The sequence below is a fragment of the Prunus dulcis genome, chromosome 2 (genome assembly GCF_902201215.1).
Source record: "Prunus dulcis chromosome 2, ALMONDv2, whole genome shotgun sequence".
NCBI classification, from domain to species: domain Eukaryota; kingdom Viridiplantae; phylum Streptophyta; class Magnoliopsida; order Rosales; family Rosaceae; genus Prunus; species Prunus dulcis.
This window is the reverse complement of record NC_047651.1, coordinates 20,868,994-20,885,560: the sequence shown is the minus strand read 5'-3', so window position 1 is coordinate 20,885,560 and position 16,567 is coordinate 20,868,994. Positions and strand designations below refer to the sequence as shown.

Here is a 16,567-nt window from a genome sequence, read left to right as displayed (position 1 = left end):
AAAGGTAATTTATAGATAGGGTTAATTTCAATTTGGTATCCTTTAATTTTATGCCTTTTCGACTAAAAAGAAAGAAGAGTTTTTGCTATTTCAAGTCAGATGTCCTATTTTTTTGTTGGAAAGTCAGGTGTCCTTGGGTATACATCCAGTGCAAGGTGTGTAAATTAGAGGAGACTAAAAAGGTCCAAGTAACTCTTTGGTTTAATAGTATTTCTTATGTTAAAGATATAACTCTAATTTCTGTCTCTCTCTCTCTCTCTCTCTTGTTGATAATTTTTTTTATTAAAAAAAAAATTCATAAAAATTGTAATATAAAAAAATTGAACGGGAGAGGTCTAGTACTATTTATGTAAACAAAAAAACGTTGCTGAAATTTATTTCATCAATAAAAACAAAACAAAAATCCTAACTTAACCCTCAAAAAATTGTTGCTAACGATCCAACTAATCACATACCTCACATCCATCCTCATAGGGCTAGCTTGAGCATTGGCAATTGTTTTCATTGGATTTGATTTTGATCCAAACAAGTAAGTCATTGCTATAAGAGCAGTTACTCATGCACTTGAATATTGTATTCAAATCCCCTTTTTTTTAAATATCATTTGTATAAAAATAAATAAATAAATGAGTAACACATGTCGAGGAAAGAGCCAGGGGCAAAGTTCTTAAACCGGAAGGAGATATGCGGTGTGTTTGGACAGGGAAGAATTTCATGTACAGAGAGCACATGGCATTCTAACAGTTACAAAGCCCAGAACAAAATTGCTAATAAACTTGAATAATTGAACAATCGATTATAGGTGCACTTCGACGAGGCTGAACCTTAGCCAAGTCGTTAGCCATAAGAACCAGAACTTCAACTTCACCAATGGCCCGAAAACTAAAAGGAGATAAGGGCAACTCGGCAAAAAAGACGGTATATTTAGATCGCGCCCAATATTCTATAAGGTCGTCTCCACTGTGATTTGAACGTGCTGCTTCATTGCGGTAATGTTTCCAGTATTTGTTTGTCACCGCAACAACTCCCTTCACGATGAAGAACATCATTTCCATTGGTTTATTCAGCTGAATAATGTCCTCATCTTGATACTTTCTGGGCCTAAGATGCTCACATATTTCTTTCAACACTTTCTCATCCATAGTTTTAAGTCTTTCCACCTAGGATTGGTTAGGTTTGTTGAAGCAAAGAGAGAGAATTAGAAATATAATAAGTAACATATCATATAATCTATTAAAATAGAATAAGTGGATATACGTAAGGAGATATTCTACTTTCCTACAAATCATAGTTTGTTGCACGCATGTCGACAAACTTACATTCTTAACTATAGTCAATGGGTCCCGAGTCAAAGGCTCCGACTGAGAATATGTAAGGAGGGTGCTCTCCCTGGTGAAATTCGATCTGAATTTTGAGAGTACACTCTTCAAGTCGTCGGCACTGAGAGCAAGGATTTCAACGGTACCATGGGGCCCGCTTACCGCAGAACCAGTTGGCAAAGGTAGTTTGGCAGGAAAGGAGCTATGTGATACCCAAGTTGTGACCCAATGTGCAAGTTCTTCTCCATAGAAACCTCCCATTTGACAGGTTTTTGGCCCTTCAATAGTGCTATCGCTTTTAATGGTTACAACTCCGCGCACAACGAAGAACATCATTTTAAGTTGTTTTTTCTCTGGAATGATAGGGGTGTTTGCAAAAGGGTAGGTCTTGGTGTATAGATGCTCAGAGATTGCTTCTAACACTTGTTTGTCCATTTCTCGAAATATCTCCACCTAGAATTAGACATAAATTGTTAATTAAAAAGAATATATGAAGGAATTCTAAAAGACAGGATGATCATGGGTTTAGAGTGATGTGTTCTTCATTAAGTTCCAAATAGAGAGATGGAGCAACTTACTTTCTTTAGCCTAGTCAACCGAACAAAAATAAAAAGATCTAACGGAGAGGCGATCTTGCTGAAATGTGACACGAAGTTATCAGAGGCTAAACTCTTCAAGACTTCTGCCGTTAGAACGAGGAATTCAGCATCGTTTGAGACTACTTTAGCAGTACAGGTCGACAAGGGTAGTATCTCAGGAAAAGACTTATCCAGTACCCACTCAACAAGTTCTTCTCCAAAAATATTTCCTGCACGACCGGTCTCATCATTTATTACCTTTCCCCTCGTGACAAAGAACATCATGTTAAGTGGTCGGTACTCTTGAACAATGTTGACGTCGTGTCCATAGACATTCGATTGAAGATGTTCAGACATTGCTTTCAACACTTGTTTATCCATGTCTCGAAGCTTCGGCACCTAGAGGTAGATATTTTAACAAATATAAAGAGAAAATAATATATAAATCGAATAAGTAACATCATTATTACTGTATCTGTATAGGTTTATGTCTTCCTAAGGAGAGAGGAACTTACTTGTTGTAGCATAGTCACCTTGTCACAAGTCAAAAGCTCCCAATGCGAATCCGTTTGTTGACTTTGAGTGAGACTCATCTTCAACTTATCGAAATCTGACCTGAATCTAGAGCGTATACTGACCATGTCGCTGGCCAAGAGAACAAGGGCTTCAACATCATCAATGGCCTGAACAGACTCGGTTGCTATAGGTCTTGTCCCCTCATGGAAGGACGTCCATGATGGCCAAACTAGAAGTTTCTCTCCATACAGATGTCCGGCACGTCGTTGGAACTTACTGGAACAATCTTTCTTTTTAATGATTACACGTCCGTCCACAACAAAAAGCATCATTTCAAGTGGTTGATCCTCTTTAATAATGATTTGATTATTAGTATAACTCCTGGGCTTAAGATGCTTTGAGATTTCTATCAAAACTTGTTCATCCATGTTTCGAAATGGTGGCATCTAGGTTTAGATGCAGTGTTTAATAAAAGTAACCACCAATTAGAAATCTAATAAGTAATTAAGCTAGGATGGATAATTGTTGTGAAAAAATATATACTAAAGCGATGAGTTTGTACGAACCTCTACATTCTTCAGCCTACTCAAGGGCTTGCAAGTTTCGATATAGTCTTGAAGTTCCCGGGGAAGAATAGAGAGGATTTCCTGATCCACATCAATATCCCAGTTTTCTTCAAGTTCTAGTCGTACCTTTTCCATGATATCCGGCTTTCTACACAGGGGAGTGCCATTTTTAGATAACCATAATTCTACATCTCGGCCTTTTGCTTTCATCTCACGTTCAAGTCTCATCTTGCGTCTGTGCGACTCTAATCTTTCAGTATCTAACAGCACATATGTCTATTTCACAACAACAAGGTTAAGCCTCATTAATTCTGCATTTTTATATATCCCAAAAGCCAGCCATACTCAAATGAGAAAAGAAAAGATCATGAGGAGCTTTAAACTTAAAGAAAACTTTACATATAAAAATATTCACCGCACCAAACCTGCAAATTCCCAATGAGATATACAAATAGTAGCAAGCCGATTATAGAAATACAAGCCACAAAGAGGATTTCCCATGTATTGGAGCTCGGCTCGAGATTTGAAGCAAGAGAACTGCAAAAAGAAATGGATCACAAATTTGGACTTTTATTTATTTGTAATAGTATAGCTCAATCTGCCAAGATCAAAAGGGTTTCACATGTACAAACCTCAAATTCCGCAAGCCCCAACAAAAACTGTTCGAAAACTTCAGTGGATAGTTTGTTGACCACAATATTCCCGACTGAAGGACACTTAGATATATACCAAAATCAAAGAGAGTTGTATTTGATGAATTTATAGGGCATAAATTATCTAGAACCGTAATATTTCTCAATGTATGGTGATCATGACAGTTAAAAGTACTAGGGCCACATCCATTTTCATATTGACATACATGTTGCCAGCAACTTGTCATTCGTTGAACAGCAAAAAAGTACCAAAAAGCTCCAAGTACCTAAAGAACTCAACAAGTTAGCTATGAGAAAATTTTAAATAACGCTAATAAGTTCTCATAAAAAGAAATTTTCAAATGGTTTTAAATAATTTATGATGTTGAAACTTACATGACTAGCAAGGATGTAGAGGAAAAAATTGAGTAAACCTTTAACCCATAATGCGGTATGTCCTTTGAAAGGTTTTTTGGATTTCTTGCATGATAAGTAGATGCGAAGAACTCGTGGTACATATTGCACCATAACAAGAAAGTTCATGAGCTTCCTTAAAGATCTTGAGGCCCTCATTTTTGAAAAGAAAATGAGAATTATCACCTGGGGTACACGTTGCAATAATATTAACAACATATCGTGGGATAAAATATTGACTGTCCTAATTTCAAATACAACATTGCATTTCAGATTTTATACTTGTTGGGGTCAATATCACATTTCATTTGGTCAATTGCATTTCATATTTTATACTTTTTGGGGTCAATATCACATTTCATTGGTCAGTAGCATCGTAGGTGGTCCTAATCTCTTATGCTTATATATACACACATAAATTCTTCTATATGCGATATTATTACCGTGCCTACATCATGTATTTTATATTACCCATTCTTGCTTTGTCTATATTTACATTGACATTCACACAATAATAATCAGCCAACATTCAAATAAGTGAATAACTATTTATATATATAATTGCACGCAGACAAAACAGTGAGATTGGAAAAATAATTAACTCTAGTCTAGATGAAAGGGCTTCTCATACCTGTGGAAGAGGAAGAATAGCTAAAATGTCAACTATGATGTATGACTGCCATATCTTCCTTAGTTCAGCTAACTTGGACGACCAACTTCCGGGAAGAAATAGTTTGATTAAGTTTGAACAAATCTTATATCTGTAAACTTGAAAGACAATATTTGCTATATAAAACAGATCTGTGACCGATCGTGAGACAAGAGCTGTAATCTTCAAGTTTGTTGTCCAACCTCAGACACTTCATATCGTAGTTAAGGATAGGAACGTAGAGAAACAAAGGATCCAATGAAACGGCAAACACACATGATGTTATAAACATGAAATTCCACTTTTGTACATATTTCGGGGCAGAATTTTCCATTATCGTCTTTGAATTCGGGTCATCTGCACTGCTGAGCAAGACAAAAAGAAGAAAACAGTTAAGGTTCCCAAGTAACAAAATCTTTATTAAGAGAGAGACGGAAGAAATTTGATAAGAACTTCTTTCTTTATAAGCATGTGAAATTTGCATATATATGTATAAGAACTTTTGTTTAAGAAAGGAAAAAAATGAAAATGGTGCATGTTAAAGTCGGAGAAACTAACCTTGCAACGTTCACTTCCGTAGCCGCCATGCACAACTCAAACTCTTCTTTCTTTTTCTTTTTCTTTTTGGGCAGAAACTGTAACTTGAAAGAATTCTGGAATTTGCAAATGACGGAGCAGCTCCCTTATGGAACCAAATTTGAGATATCAAATTTTCTACAACTGATGAAGTCAAGTTATAAGAATGGTAGATACAAGAAGATGCAATAACCCGCAGTCAATAGAATTGACCTCAACCCATGTAGTAGTTGAAAATATAATAATATTTCATCCTGGCAAGTTGTTTGAATTCATTGATTGCAGTCCTAGTTGTTATACTAAAAAATGTATTGTTAAAAAAAAAAAAAAAAAACATTTTCAAATGCTTGGCCAAAAAAAATAAAATTGTGATTGCTGTACTAGTTGTCATGTTTTGTTGTGATTAGGGGAAAATCCCTCATTAATCGCGGTTTGAACATCTCAACATGATTGCATGACTTTGAAATGACATATTTTATAGGTCATCGAGTACCGCCAACTTAAGGCTATTCATTTCAGGTAGACAAAATATACATCAACTTGATTCATCTTCATCCACAGATAAATCAAACTGTAAAACGTATCATTCTTGCTTTTGTTGAAACTTGAAACTGAACCCTAAGCGCCCTACTTCCCCGACTCATACACATAGAAGTGTTGACGTGAGTCTCCTAATTAATCAAGGAGATTTACTTCATTGATTAATTAAGAGATTTACTTTCTTATTTTATATAGTTGATAAATCATTGTATAATTATGAGATATTTTCCTAATTCTTTGCTGTATGTAATTCCTTGTATAGCACATGTAAACTCTTATATATACCTTCTTATGGAGAAGAATAAAGATAATCTAATACATTCAAACCATATTCATATTTTAGCAAGAAGAAAAGCTACTTGGATTTTTATTAAATAAATTCAATAGAAACAAATGTTGAATAAGTATTAATTGGTCAAGAACTTGATAATAAACTGTAAAACATATAATTTTGCATATATACATGTTCAAATTCCCAAGAGTAAGGTTGGGGAATGACCATAATTTGCCCAAGGCAAGTTCTTACACTGGAGTTTGTGACAAATCCAGCAGTAAGGAATTTATGTACAGAGAGCACAGGACATTCTAAAGTTACAAAGAGACTAACAAGAGACTTAACATGAGCTTATAAGGAGTCGGACTACTTTCCCTGGATAAGGCAAAACAGCTAGCATATAGGAATACAATTGGTAGCCACAATGCATGCACTCACGTCACGTGCTAAAGGTGTATGAGAAGTATCCAAATGCCAATAAAGGGAGCAACATTGTTTGGTTTGACAGAGAAAAAAAACAGAGGACAAACAGAGGAGGGAAAGGTTGGTATATGTTCACCAACAAAAAAAAAAAAAAAGAAAGGTTGCTATTGGTAGGTATAGACCTTCGTTAATTAATATATGAGAATGAGAATATTCGAATGATATCTCAAGTGTTCCAAATTAACCGTTTGGATTAAATTGAACCAAATTAACCATTGAATTAAGTTTGATTAAATTAATGATTAAGAGAATGAGGCTATTTGAATGATATCTACTTCTTTCGCACTAAATGTTCTACATGTAGTTGTTTCCACAACTCCTAGTTGCAGATAACCTAAAATTTTCTTCAAGTGGTTATCCTCAAACATATATTGCCTTTCGAATTTAAAGACCACACTCGCGACGTCGTTAGCCATGAGAGCAAGGGCTTCAACATCACCTGTTGCCTCAGCGGACTCGGTTGCCTAGGGTAACCGAGCAACTCCTTTTTTTTTGGTTGACTTTTTCTTAATATATAGTTAACTGAGCAACTCTTCCTACTAGTGTGAATGAGGAAGCAACTTCATATTGGGAACTTTTTTTGTTGTTTTTGATAGGAACACATTATGAACATGTTAATTGTGCTAGTGACCAAACAAATCAAAGGTCGGAGCATATAATTGGGAACTTTTGTTGTTGTTTTTTGTTGCTGTTTTTGTTGTTTTTGTTAGGAACTTTTTTTGTTTTTTTGTTAATTGTGCAAAAAAAATAAAATAAATAAACTTCTAGTATCTCATTTTAAAAACTCTTTTATTTTACATTATCTGGGAAATTGGTTTCACACATGCGCAAATATTACATATGGATTTGGTTTATGGACCATTATTTTGTTGTAATTAGAGGAAAATCCCTCACTGATTGCCCCTTGAACATCTCGACATACCTACCCAAACCCAATGAGAGGCAATTGGCAGCAGCAAGACTTGTGCCCACAGCAACCGTCATCATGTCATATTATAAACACAAATGAAAGACCAAGAAAACAGAGATTCTCTCAACATATATAATTTTCTTGTTGCTTATTGACTAACACTTAAAAAAATAATAATAAATATAAATCACGTGTAAACAAGCACCCAAATAGTTGTATCAAAGTCCTTTTGTAGTATAAATTATTTATTCTCTCAAAGCAGAGCAAACTTAGCAACTGTTCCCAAGAAGCGGAGCAGATCAGTGCGTATATGCATCCAACAACAATCACAAAAAGCAGAACGTACACGTATATGCATCTAGCATCATTTGATCAATCGTTCATTAACTGGAAATCCAAACAACTTACAAACAAACAAGCTTCAGACAAGGAAACTACGTATGTACATAAGCAGGAATATAATACAAAGACAATTCATTAGTTGCACATAATACTAACGAATATGATCACCAGGCTGAACCTTTGCCATGTCCTCGGCCTTAAGAACCAGAACTTCAACTTCACCAATGGCCCAAAAACTAAAAGGAGAGGTGGGCAATTTGGCAGGAACGCTGGTAGATTTAGATTGTAGCCAATGTTCTATGAGGTCATCTCCACTGTGATTTGGACGTCCTCCTTCATTGCGGTAATGTTTCGAGCTCCCGTCTGTCACTGACACAACTCCTCTCATGATGAAGAACATCATTTCGATTGGTTTATCCTTTTGAATAATGTACGCATCTTCATAAGTTCTGAGCTCAAGATACCCACATATTTCTGTCAAAACTTCCTCATCCATAGTCTCAAGCCTTTCCACCTACAAATTAGAATATTATGATTAATATATATATATATATATATAGAGAGAGAGAGAGAGAGAGAGAGAGAGAGAGAGAGAGGTCTGGTTCTCTTCATCCAGAGGAACTTACATTCTTTAGGATGGTCAACCAGTCCCGAGGCTGATCGGAATCTGTAGGGAGGGTGAAATCAGAGAATACACTCTTCAAGTCGTCGGCTTTGAGAGCAAGTATTGTCACAGAACCACCATGGTAGGAGCATAGAGCAGAATCAGGTGACAAAGGTAGTTTGGTAGGAAAGGTCTGGTGTGATACCCAAGTTGTAACCCAATGTACAAGTTCTTCTCCATAGAAACATCCCAATTCACAGGTTTTTTCCACGTTCACGTCCATAGCACTTTCGCTTTTAATTTCTACGACTCCTCGCACGACGAAGAACATCATATGAAGTGGTTTTTTCTCTTTAAGAATGCACTGATTGGCATTGAAGTTCGTGGGCTTAAGACGCTTGGAGATTGCTTTCAACACTTGTTCGTCCATTTGTTGAAAGCTTTCCACCTAAAATTAGATAGATGTGACATTGTCAGTTACGAAAAATATAAAGCATATCTTCTAAAAGTTAGTACTGGCTAGCTAGGATGATATATAATGGTTTTAATTGGTTTTTTCTTCTTCATTAAGTTCTAAACACTTGCTTGAATACATACGTACTGCAGATGGAGCTTACTTTGACGCTTTAATTGACAAACATAAAGAGAACATTATATAAATCAAATAAGTAATATCATGCACAACTTCTTATAAATCGACTTGGAGCTTACTTGCTTAAGTATAGTCACCATGCACAACTTCTTATAAATCGACTTGGATTTAGAGCTGATGCTCTCCATATCTGTGGCATAGAGAACAAGGGCTTGAACGTCATCAATGGCCTCAACAGACTCATTTATTATGGGTTTTGCATCACTAGAGGAGGTCCCCAATGGTGGAACTAGAAGTTCCCCTCCATAAAAATCTCCTGCGCCTAATGACCGCATAGAATGAGTTGCATTTACAATCCTTACATGTCCGTCCACAATGAAAAACATCTTTTCAAGTGTTTTATCCTTTTCAATAATGATTTGTCCAGGAATATACTTCTCGGGCTTAAGCTTCTCAGAGATTTCTCTCAAAACTCCTTTGTCCATGTATTTAAGTAGTGGCACCTGTATTAGAAATAAATACAATATTTGAGAAAAATACTCAGCAATTAAAAATCTAATATATATGATTTAGATAGATGCATGTGACATTGTCAGTTCAGAAAACTATAAAGTAAATCTTCTAAAAGTTAGTGCTGGCTAGCTAGGATGATATATAATGGTTTTAATTGGATGTGTTTTCTTCATTAAGTTTTAAATACTTGTTTGATATATATATTTATATAGTACTGCAGATGGAGCAACTTACTTTCTTTAGCCAAATCAACAGGATATCTGAGGGAGAGGCGGAATTGCTGAAATGCTTCATGAACTTAGAGACTACACTCTTGGAACTAAAGCCCAAGGTCGCCATGTCTGTGGCAGAGAGAACAAGGGCTTGAACATCATCAGTGGCCCGAACAGACTCGTTTATGGGTTTTGCATCACCAGAGGATGTCCACGATGGCGAAACTAGAAGTTCCTCTCCATAAAATTTTCCCGCGCCTAGTTCCGGCCGAGAACCATCTGTCTTTTCAATGGTTACACGTCCGTCCACGATGAAAAGCATCTTTTTTTCAAGTGTTTTATCCTTCTCAATAATGATTTGTCCACAAGTATACTTCTCGGGCTTAAGCTTCTTAGAGATTTCTATCAAAACTCCTTCGTCCATGTCTTTAAGTAGTGGCACCTGGTATTAGATTACATACATATTTGAGAAAAATAACCGGCAATTAAAAATCTAATATTTATCATTGGATACGAATAATGGTGGTGAAAAATTAAATATGATGCGTTTGGATGAACCTACCTCCCTCAGCCTACTCAACGGGTGGCAACTGTTGATTTCTTCGTGGGGAAGAATAGAGAGGATTTCCCTAAACACATCAAAATCCGAGTTTTGAACAAGCTCATTTTGTATCTCTTCCATGATCTTCTGCTTTCTACTATGGGGGATGCCATGGCTAGATAACCATGATTCTACTTTTCGGTCATTTTCTTCCATCTTCTGTTTAAGTTTATCCTTGCGTCTCTGCTTTTCTAAGCTTCCAGTATCTAACTGCAAATAGGTCTATTTCACAACAAGAAGGTTCAGTTCATTAGTTAATGAATTAATTGTTATAGAAAGAAAAAAAAAAATACCATATAAGAGTAAAACCTTCAAAATACCAAAAATTGCCCTTAGTTAATGAATTTATTAAGCATTGAAACTTTTAATTAAATAAGGATAATATAGTACATTAACATGTTTCCATATTTAAAAAAAATATTTAAATAAAAACCAAAATAAGAAAATGGAATCCTATTTTCATGGAACACAACTTCTTCTTTTTTTTTTTTCCTTTTTTTCTTTTTTTGAGATTCTCTTTCTTAATTTTGAATAAAATAAAAAATCAATTGGCAGACACGATGTGGCAAGAGACTAGTATATATATATATATATATATATATATATATATATATATAATGCGAATAGGTCCCATAAGAGTTTCTCTCAATTGAAGCTTTCTAGCTACCTCTATGTGTGTGTGTGTGTGTGCAGAGGTGGACCCATTAAGGAGCAAGAAGGTGCAGCTGCACCTCCCCTCGTCGGAAAAATCATTATAGGTGCTTCAAATTGCCCCTTTGCTCAACTGGTGTACAGATTACCTTATTTTCATTTTCAACATTTAAGTAAATGTCTTTATCTTTTTATTTTAATTTATTTTTATATTACTCCATTTACTTAAGTTTACAATGTAAAAAAAGAAGTGCCCCCCATTTGGATTCAAATAAAAATACTAGAAAATTAAATTCCCACCAAATCAAAATATGAAAAATCAGTTTTAGTGCAAAATACGATTTAGGCTAAAAATGATGGCTCATTAAGTCAATATATACTTCATACTAAAATCCCATAAAATCAAGTTTTCTTATTTGATGTGTAAGGAATAAAAGCCGCCAAAAATTATCTTGAGAAAATGATTATTCCAAAAAACCATTTTTCATACTTAGTCAATTTTGCACCTCCGCTAAAAAATTTCTGGGTCCGCCAGTGTGTGTGTGTATATATATATGTGTGTATATATATATATATATATATATGTGTGTGTGTGTGTGTGTGTGAGAGAGAGAGAGAGAGAGAGAGAGAGAGAGAGAGAGATGGGTACTCCAATGAGAGGAAGGAAAAAAATCAAATCAGGAGCTTTAAGCTTAAGAAGAAAATTTTATATACACCGACCAACCTGCAAATTTCCAATGAGATATACAAACAGTATCAAGCCGATTATAGATATAAAAGCTACAAAGGCGATTTCCCATGTATAAAAACTCGGTTGGAGATTTGAAGCAAGAGAACTGCAAACATGAAATGGATCAGAATACATAATATTTACAAATCCCAACTGTTCAATGTAAGGAACTTTGAAAACATTTCTCTAGTTTAAAAACAGCATCAATGTATACGTTGGTCTCACATGTACAAACCTCAAATTTCGCAGGCCCCAACAAAAACTGTTCAAAAACTTCAGGGGATAGTCTGTTGACCATAATGCACCTGACTGAAGGACATTTAGGTATATGCCAAAATCAAAGAGAGTTGTATTTGGTGGATTTATCGGGCATAAATCATTTAGAACCGTAATATCTCTCAACGTTTGGTGATCATGACAATTAAATGTAGAAGTGCCACATCCATTTCCATATCGACACGCACGTTTCCAGCAACTTATCATTTGTTGAGCAGCCAAAAAGTACCAAAAAGCTCCAAGCACCTAAAGAAACCAACAAGCTCATTAGATTGAACTTCTGAGAAAATTTTAAATGACGCTAATAAGTTTTCATGAAAAGAAAATTTCAAATTTCTTTAAAAAATTGATGCTGGCAATTTTTGTCTCACAAGTTATTAGAACTGTTATTGTGTTTGAAAGTATAATTTGATACGAAGTATGCACCTCCTATATTTTTGTTGTTGTCACGATGGTCCCTCAAATAAAAATGTAAAAAATAAACGGTTTGGATGGTGAAGTATAATTCGAAGTGGACCTTATAAGGTATCCCTCAAATAAAGTAATATCATAAAAAAGCTAGTTCAACATTACTTAAGGATATTGCTTGCCTCATTCCCTACAATGAGACATTACTTTCTCCATCAAATCATAGTTTCACACATATGCAAAATAATTCATTAAAAACACGAAAAATGTTTCTTTTCCATACATGTCCGATTGTGATTGACAGAAAGTAGGAGTTCCTACTTACAGGGAAATGAGACAAATATGATCCTTTATTTAAAGCAAATGAACTTTTTAAAATTAAATAAATTATGAAAAAATGAAACTTACATGACTAGCCAGAATGTACAGAAAAAGATTGAGTAAACCTTTAAGCCATAATGGGACATGTCCTTTGAAAGGTTTTTTAGCTTTCTTGCATGATAGGTAGATGCGAAGAACACGTGGTACATATTGCCCCATAACAAGAAAGTTAATAATAGGCTTCCCGAAAGATCCTGAGACCCTCATATTCGGAAAGAGAATTGCCACCTGGACACATTGCAATGTTAATATTGACTATTAATAACATATCGTGAGACAAAATATTAAATTTATGTAATGCTAGATATACTATATTTGTGTATCCAGTGACATGGCAATTAGATCCCAAGTCATATCATGGCAATGCTATATCATCACTTAATGATATGGATTTATTAATAAGTTCAAAAGTCATAATGATTTTTTAGGGGAAAAGTTGATATAGATCCCAACTTGAGAATTTAGTGACTTTGGTTAAACCTTTGACTTTTGTGCATATAGGATTACATTCCTTTTTAAATATTTTTTGATGTAATCTTTTTTTTATGTTTATCTTTGTATCTGACTTATAGGTAGTCTTCTAATTTATGTTCATAATTTAAAGGTAACATGATTTGTCACTAAGTTTTTTATGTTGCTAATAATAACATTATTTACCTGGATGTCATGTACATAATTTCATGTGGGTGTTTGTCTAATTGATTGGTATAATACGTGGGTCTTTACTTTTCATTGATTAAATATTATTTTATCCATATATTAGGAATATTATCAAGGAAATATTTCAAATTTTAAATTATGAAATTCAATTACAAGGAAATAATGCATTAAATTTAGATTTTCAATGTGTTTCCTTATTTAACTTAAAGTGTAAAATCGACATAACAAAAAAGTAATAAATGTCAAAGGACCTACATCCAAAATTAAAAATAAGTGGACTAAACCCAATAATAGCTAATCGTTTTGGACCTACATCTAAAAAGCCCAAAAAAAAAAATTTCATAACTTATTACAAGAACTTACTGCACTACAGTACCATTTTCTTCGCCAGGATGTCTGCCTTTCGTCAACCAAATCAATCTTCCAATACTTTTCTCAATTTTACAAAATCACTCAAACATGAATGGGCAAAACAGATAGATTTATGGGTTACTATCAATTTAGTATCCTGAACTTTCACCCTTAAGGTATGTTTGCCCTCGCACTCATAATTTTAATAGTTATGTACCCCAAATCTTATTTTAAAAAATTCAATCTGGTTCCTACATTAACTTTACCGTCAAAATTTATGTAAATTGCCTATGTGTCAAGGGTAGGTTCCACCTATTCGCTTCTTTTGATGCCAGTTAAAGGGTATTTTCGGGCAATTGATGTCTTCTCGCCCAAACCCATTTGACACACAAAAAATCCCACCCAAACCCATTTAAAATCAATTGTCCGAAAAATGTATAGACATCCGAATGAGAGAATAACTATATATATATAGCACTGCATACAAATAAAAATAGTGAGATTTATGACCAAAAGAAAAAACAAAAACAGTGAGTTGGAAAAGCAATTAACTACTCGATCTAGAGTCTAGATATGAAAGGGCCTTTCTTCATACCTGTGGAAGAGGAAGAATAGCTAAAATGTCAACTATGATAGACGACTTCCATATCTCCACTCCTATACTTGGTATTTGATTTTCCTTCCGTTGAAGTTCAGTTACTTTAGGTAATAACTCATCAAAGCCTGTCATTAACTTGGAGGAGCAATTTTCGCGAAGAAATCGCTTGATCGAAGGTGAATAATTTTCAAATCTACAAATTTGCAGAATAATTCTGCCTACATAAAATAGATCAGTGAAGGATCGCGAGACGAGAGCGATAATCTTTATCGTGTTGTCCAACCTCAGGCACTTCAAATCTTGGTTGAGGAGAGGAATGTAGAGGAACAAAGGATCCAGGAAAACGCCAAATACACATGATGTTATAAATATTTGAGTCAACCGTTCTGCAAGTTTTGAATTTGGATAATCTGTTCTGCTGGCCAAGATACAAAGAGTATAAAATTACGCATATAGGATAGAATTAAAGATTTGGCTGTGGTTATCTATGATTAACATTATTGCAGCAGCAATGACTTTAGCATATCCTCAAAACAACAAAAGGTTTTAAAAGGTGATAGAATTTTATTAGATCAATAAGAATAAAATTGAAAACATTTATTTTATATTAAATTAAAGTAAAAAAGTTGAATTTGGTACATGCATTGTGAAATTTGTACGTATATATAGAAACTAACCTTGCAGCTTCAGCTTTCTCTAAATCAGCCATGCAAAACTCAAACCTTTATTTTTTGGTCTTTTTTTCTTTTTCCAGAAACTGAATCTGATCTTGCTAGTGGAAATTGCAAATGATGGAGAAAACCCTTTTTAAATCTCAAATTTTCTACAAACTGAAGTCAAGTTTATGAGAATGGTAGATATATATGAGATGCTGTTTGGTTTCTGTTTTCTGCCACGTTTTGAATCTTCTTAAATGCACCTGGGCTCCAAGGAGAGCCCTTTTTTTTTTTTGGCAGCAAGTGAGTGAGAACTCGTCCAAGTTGTCCTGAATGTATTATTTGTTGTGGAATTAATGCAGGTACGAAACAAGGCAAAATGAATTTCCATGGATAAAGTTTTCATGGTTGGGGGAGCAGGTAATGATAGAAATTAAAAACTATTAAGATAGTGATCAACAAATTAGATGAATATGGTGTTTCAAGAAAATACTAAAATGACAACCATTTGATTGAGTGTTCAATTGATTTTCGAATTCAAGTAATTTTTTGTTAGGATGAGGTTTGAATGAATACCTCAAAAATAGATGGTTCTAATCATGGTTTCTTAATTTTATTTGAGGGACATATTTAGGGTATCCTATGAAATTTTGTTCAACGATCCAAACCATCTATTTTTTAGTCTATATTCACAGATCATCCTTGTAAAAAATTAGACAAATCAGAAACCATTTCGACATCAAATTGTACCTTATAAAATCAATGAACACGGTGCTTCAAGAAAGTACTAAAATTTCAATGACTCAATTGAGTAGTCAAATTATATCGGATTCAAGTGATTTTTTGTAGAGATGATTTTTGAATGATTATCTATATTTTTTAAAAAAAAAAAAACAGTTTGGATTAGTAGAATACAATGCAGAGTGAGCACTACAAGGATGTCTCTCAAATAATATTTGAGGGATTCCTCAATAGAGACGACTGTGAACAATAATTGTGGCTAATGATTGTGCTGCATTAATTCAAAAAACCAAACAAGATGAAGATGAAGATGCGACTCGCATTTGTAAAAAAAACAACTTTACCACATTATTCGGGAAGTTGGTGCAAATCATCATCATCATAACAGTATCTGAATCAGGTCAAGGCAAAGCAGCATATCTGAACTGAATACAGCAACTGATCACTTTTTGCAAGAGCAAAAGCAATAGAAAAACAAATAGAACAAAACAGAGCAGGCAAAGTTTGTTCTTGGTATAGAGACCTTGCAATTTTATACATGCGAGGATGAGACTATTAGAATGATATCTCAAGTTGTTGTTTTCATCTTGATCCCCCCCAAAAAAAAGAAGTTGTTTTCTGAAGTGAAACATCTCTAGTGCATCAATTTCAATGCATTCACAAAAATACATAAATATATGTAAATGGATCTATGCGTGACTTTCAGGAGATTCATTTCATTTAGTTTCAAAGCTTTGTGCAATTATCCTTCCGATTAGGATCATGTTTGAATTTGAAATTTTATTGATTTAGAA

The 16,567-nt window shown here is 34.4% G+C and overlaps 1 protein-coding gene and 1 pseudogene across 1 annotated transcript; both read right to left on the bottom strand.

The window, feature by feature from the left end:
• Nucleotides 1–647: 647 nt before the first annotated feature.
• On the bottom strand, nucleotides 648–5,350 carry LOC117619176 (annotated as a pseudogene).
• Nucleotides 5,351–7,950: 2,600 nt separating this feature from the next.
• On the bottom strand, nucleotides 7,951–15,151 carry LOC117618356 (cyclic nucleotide-gated ion channel 1-like). Its single transcript, XM_034347943.1, has 10 exons — nucleotides 15,054–15,151; nucleotides 14,374–14,791; nucleotides 12,795–12,995; nucleotides 11,938–12,224; nucleotides 11,697–11,808; nucleotides 10,283–10,543; nucleotides 9,743–10,162; nucleotides 9,115–9,498; nucleotides 8,426–8,851; nucleotides 7,951–8,313 (listed from the first exon to the last, which is right to left on the bottom strand). Exons 1-10 carry the CDS (start codon nucleotides 15,083–15,085, stop codon nucleotides 7,951–7,953), a joined length of 2,904 nt encoding a protein of 967 aa, XP_034203834.1. The 5' UTR covers nucleotides 15,086–15,151.
• Between the last annotated feature and the right edge of the window lie 1,416 nt (nucleotides 15,152–16,567).

What these genes read in the sequence shown, in the direction of transcription:
- LOC117618356 (XM_034347943.1), bottom strand. Translation starts at nt 15,085, where the DNA reads ATGGCTGATTTAGAGAAAGCTGAAGCTGCAAG. An exon ending in GAGAAAGCTGAAGCTGCAAG is followed by an intron (nt 14,792 to 15,053) that starts GTTAGTTTCTAT and finishes CTTGGCCAGCAG; the next exon opens with AACAGATTATCCAAATTCAA. An exon ending in GGTTGACCATCCTAAAGAAT is followed by an intron (nt 8,314 to 8,425) that starts GTAAGTTCCTCT and finishes TCTAATTTGTAG; the next exon opens with GTGGAAAGGCTTGAGACTAT.